Here is a 5132-nt window from a genome sequence, read left to right as displayed (position 1 = left end):
GGGGACTGACTCTTTTATATCGGGAAATTTCTCAGGCATCAATTGCTGCCGAATCTGTTTAGCTCAGTCCACACAGAGATTGATTGGCCGGGACAAACTGATCAATGGGGCGTTATCATTTCCATCAGGGCATTCCTATGTATAGGTTTTAAGTGCATTTTTACCAATATGTGTATTCTACTTGCCAGGTGCACCAAGTATCAGCAAGGACCTATACTGACCTTTCGCAATATCTTTACGCAGGCTACATCTTGATTACTAGAGGTATTTAAGGTGGTAGGGGGATTTTTTTCCATGTGTTGTGTAATGAAATCATAAGCATACTCTTTATAAACATGTACACACAATTGTTCTACTGATCTTGTTTACACTCTAACTGGGATGCTTCCAATATACTAAGTGCTGAAAAGAACATATTCCTTGGAAAACATTATAGTAAGATCGTGAGATTCCGGATGTGACTTTAATTCTAACTGCTAAGTTTAAACTGACGCTCGGTACATTTACTTTCTTAGTTAACAAACCATAACATCTTTTGAAACACCTTTTGCACTGAGAGCCATTCGCACTTACACCGCATTATGGTGTCCCATGTCATACAGAAAGAAACATTCGCACATATGTAAAGCTGAATTGCATAAAATTGTCTCTGATTCTTTGACACCGTTTTTTCTGATTAAATACACACAGCTTGCCCATGTGTAATTTGAAAAAGTAGTCCTCACGTTCCGAAAACGTAGGAGGGTTGCCTTTCTGTGGGGGAAAGTTTGACTTTAGAGGTGGTCAGAATATCTGTAGAATTTTGGAAAATGGGTTGAGTGGGGCAGGCAGCAGTCATCATCATAGGCAGTTCCTCGGAATCGAGGAAGATTTGCTTCCACTCTTAGCATGAGTTCTTTGGTGACTGAGCAGTCCAGTACAGAGCCACAGTCTCTGTCACAGGTCGGACAGATAGTCGTTGAAGGAAAGAGTGGGTGGGAGTCTGGTTTGCCGCACGCTCCTTCCGCTGCCTGCGCTTGAATTCTGCATACTCTCGGCATACTCTCGGCGATGATACTCAAGGTGCTCAGCGCCCTCCCGGATACACTTCCTCCACTTAGGGCGGTCTATGGCCAGGGACTCCCAGGTGTCAGTGGGGATGTCGCACTTTATCAGGGAGGCTTTGAGGTGTCCTTGTAACGTTTCCTCTGCCCGCCTTTGGCTCGTTTGCCGTGGACGAGTTCCGAGTAGAGCGCTTGCTTTGGGAGTCTCGTGTCTGGCATGCGAACTATGTTGCCCGAGTGTGGTCAGTGCTTCAATGCTGAGTGAGGGGGGAGTGGTTGCTGGGGAGTTCTGTCCAACCAGCAATGCGAATTTTTCAGCAGCTGCTCTTTTCCAACCAGCTCTCGCTGCCAGGGGACCGCGGCTCTGAGCCACACTCACAGGGCAGGCTCTGAGCCACACTCACAGGATAGCTTGCTGCTCGGACGGTGAGTAAACACACTTTGGGGCGCCCGAGAACGGTCGCTTTAGTTTGTAATGATGCCTTTTGAAGTTGACGATGAGATTTCACTAGTTTCCGCACGTTATTTAACTTTTCTAGCATCTTGTTAAAGGTTTCACAATTGTTTTTTTTTTGGGGGGGCGGGGGGGCAGTGGATAAGATAAGCGACGAAAATGAACTCACAAATACGGGACTGTGAAACTGCAAGAGGCAGGGTGAAAATAGACCTCGCCAATCCTGATCAGTCACGTTCTGGATTACTTGTGGGGTGAAAGTCTTTATTTTCCCCGAGTAATGATTCGGAGATCTGAGCAGATTCCAACTGGCTCCATTTTCCTGACTGGGCGACTGACAGGTACACGCCGAGAACCACGATTTTAACATGACGTTACAAAAATATTCCTTAATGTATCATTTCTGTTACTCCCCAACTGTTGGGGGGGGGAAGCCCCAGTGTTCCGTGTACACCGTCACGTAAGCTGCCCAATGTTTGACAGGCAAGGGCAGTGTGTCCAGATTATGCCAACTGCTCTCAATACAACTATACCCCCAGCGACCAAATCTTGTTACTTTCAAACAACTCCACAATACAAGTGCAACTGGCGATAACATTAATGCACGGTTCTAACTTCAACAGGCTTAGGTTAGATTCATTATCCGACCATATTGGTAAATATCTTTATTGTTTAAAGTTTATATTATGTTCATATTAAAGTTTATATTATGTTCATATTAAAGTGCATGTTTCTCTTTTAGAGGATTATTATTTGAATAGAAAACATCACATTCGCCTCCCGCAAGATCTCCCAAGGGCGGTCGCTTCCTGGGTCCCAGCTCCGCAGTCAGAAGGTGATATGAAGCACTTTTGCATGTCGCCTCTGTTTCTCTTCCTGCTGTGCCTCCTCTCGTTTCCAGGGGAAGGGGTGAAAAGCGGGGAGGACGACGAGCAGGTAAATCGACCGAGCAAAAAGCGCAAAGGCAAATCCTTGCCCAGCAAAGGAGCGCTGAGCACCAGGGATCGCCACGCGTGTTCCTGGGACATTACGGGGGAGGCAGAGTTAACCCTCCAGCTCAGCTGCAGTTACCCAGGCGGCAGCTACTGGTGCAAGTACACGGGCAGGCCGCAGAGCTGCCCCACTTACAGCACCAAAGCTGGCCAGTACTGGAAGCAAGCCATTGGCAGAGTCAAGAGGAAGAAACACGCCTGCGCCGGAGACAAAACCTTAAAGACCAGGATCTGCAAAAAGGCACCGGCGGAATCGCAGTTGAAACTGAAGGAAAAGAGCTTGGACCCGAGCAAGCGGGAGGACAAAGTTCTTTTAAAGGGGGCTGGGCACAAGAAGGGCTCTGTCCAAGTGCCGACCGAGAAGGCCACCGTGTTGGACCAAGCTGACTCCACCGAGAAACCCTTTAAAAAGGGGAAACGTTTCAAAGCCTCCGATTCTATGAACAGCGAGGAGCCCCGCACACTGAGTGAAATGAATGCTGACAACCCGGAGTTGCAGGACGCGCTGTCCCAGACATACTGTGCTGAGAAGTGGCACTCGCTCTGTGCATTCTTCGTGAACTTGTGGAATGGCTAGTTCAACACACGCGCTCTCTACACACAGCAAACCTAGTGCCCAGCCTCAGGTGTGTCCATATGAAACACCTCCTTCCTCCAGAGTGATTAACAGCAATTAATAATAAAGACCAGAAAAAAAGGCAACTTCGGATCCAATCTCCTAATACAACTGACTCTTCAAATACTAAACAGACTTACAGTATCAAGCGAAACGCTGTTAAATGGCGAGTTTTAAACGTTATCTTTATGGATTTAATCATTTAACATTTAAATAAAATGTTCTCGGTTTTGTATTTTTAATTAATTTGTAAGACATAACATTAAAGATCAGTGAAAGCTCGTTTGTTATTGTGCTTGGTTGCCTTAGCATTGCCTGGAACCTGTGTTATAGAGCATTGATCAGAAGGGAATGGAGGTGAGATAGTCACACCATATCATCATAGGCAGTCCCTCGGAATGGAGGTGAGATAGTCACACCATATCATCATAGGCAGTCCCTCGGAATGGAGGTGAGATAGTCACGCCATACCCCTCGGGATCGAGGAAGACTTGCTTCCACTCTAAAAATAAGTCCTTAGGTGGCTGAACAGTCCAATACGAGAACCACAGTCCCTGTCACAGGTGGGACAGATAGTCGTTGAGGGAAGGGGAGGGTGAGACTGGTTTGCTGCACGCTCTTTCCGCTGACTGCGCTTGGTTTCTGAATGCTCTCGGCGTCAAGACTCGAGGTGCTCAGCGCCCTCCCGGAAGCACTTCCTCCACTTAGGGCGGTCTTTGGCCAGGGGCTCCCAGGTGTCGGTGGGGATGTCGCACTTTATCAGGGAGGCTTTGAGGGTGTCTGTCACACATGGAACTGTAGTTACCTGCTGGGCTGATCCATAACTCAGATGAGAGGTGGCAATGAATGAATTTATTACATCATCTTTCATCCCGGCCCATTGCATATCCCATTTGTTGTGTTTAATGTTATGTTTGAAAGGACTAACTTATTTTTGGTGGGAAACTGAGGCACGCTTACTGGCACAGCATGATGAAGAGTGAGTGTGAAGAGGAATGCCAATCAGCAGCTGGAGCACAAGCCATGAACGGTTTGGTCTGGCCCAGTGTGAGCACTTGCCGGCTACAGCATCGTTCCGAATTTCGGCAGCAGCTTGCGCTGCCATTCTATCGCCGCTTGTTACATTCGATGCAAATGCATTCGGCCTGCACATCGCTGACCAAATGCTGGTGCACTGAAACCGGGAGTGGAGAATGACTGTGCCAGGGAATCTCACGCCATCTGGGCTTTGTGCTGCATGCAGGAGAACTCCACATTTTAAAGGCGCCAGAGTACAGTACCTCCCACATCCTTTTCAATTGTGCGTGGGATATTTTTAAATGCCGCTAGACGCTTTGCGTGGGGGGGGGGGGGGTTCTCTGGTAAACATTAGAAAATGACCATTGAAAGGAGGAAAGGACAGAACTTGCATTTCTGTAGCGCCGTTCACCACCTCAGGACGTTCCAAAGCACTTTACAACCAATGAAGTACTTTTTGAAGAGTTGTCATTGTCGTAATGTAGCAAACGCTGCAAGCTCCCACAAACAACAATGAAATAAATGACCAGATAAATCTGTTTTAGGTCTTGCCTGAGGGATAAATATTGGCGAGGACACGAGGAGAAACAGTGCTATGGGATATGTTGCGTACACCCGAGAGGGCCTTGGTTTAACTCTCATCTGAAAGACAGCGAGAGACAAAAGCAGTGTGCTTACACACACACATATTCTCACAGCTGCTGTCCTCGGTTTCAATACAAGGTGAGCCGGCAGTTTAACTCAGCTATGACAGTGCCTCGCCTCTCCCTAATACAGGACAACAAGCTAAGTGATGTATAAATAACCTGCTGTACTTTCTACAAGTAACCTCCAAAGTCACTCTGTCAAAGGCAAAGCAGCAATCAGCAAGCACTTGGAGGATGTTTTGTCAGTGGCAAAATAATGTGCTATGTACAGTAGGAATATTTACATTCACCCACTCTAATTCACCCTCCTCCTCTGCTTATTTCTCAATCTCATGAACTAAGGAGAAACACTGTCCCCTTCTG

At 47.1% G+C, this 5132-nt stretch overlaps 1 protein-coding gene across 1 annotated transcript; it reads left to right on the top strand.

Annotated features, from left to right (window-relative positions):
* The first annotated feature begins 1380 nt into the window (after positions 1-1380).
* Positions 1381-3379, top strand: LOC139259619 (fibroblast growth factor-binding protein 3-like). Its single transcript, XM_070875105.1, has 2 exons — positions 1381-1469; positions 2240-3379. The coding sequence occupies exon 2, from the start codon at positions 2338-2340 to the stop codon at positions 3064-3066; it is 729 nt and encodes a 242-aa protein (XP_070731206.1). The 5' UTR covers positions 1381-1469; positions 2240-2337; the 3' UTR covers positions 3067-3379.
* Positions 3380-5132: the final 1753 nt, after the last annotated feature.

This window comes from Pristiophorus japonicus, chromosome 3 (genome assembly GCF_044704955.1).
Source record: "Pristiophorus japonicus isolate sPriJap1 chromosome 3, sPriJap1.hap1, whole genome shotgun sequence".
Lineage (NCBI taxonomy): Eukaryota > Metazoa > Chordata > Chondrichthyes > Pristiophoridae > Pristiophorus > Pristiophorus japonicus.
Note: the sequence above shows the minus strand (reverse complement) of the source record. Positions and strands in the feature narration are given on the sequence as shown.

What these genes read in the sequence shown, in the direction of transcription:
- LOC139259619 (XM_070875105.1), top strand. Translation starts at nt 2,338, where the DNA reads ATGAAGCACTTTTGCATGTCGCCTCTGTTTCTCTTCCTGCTGTGCCTC.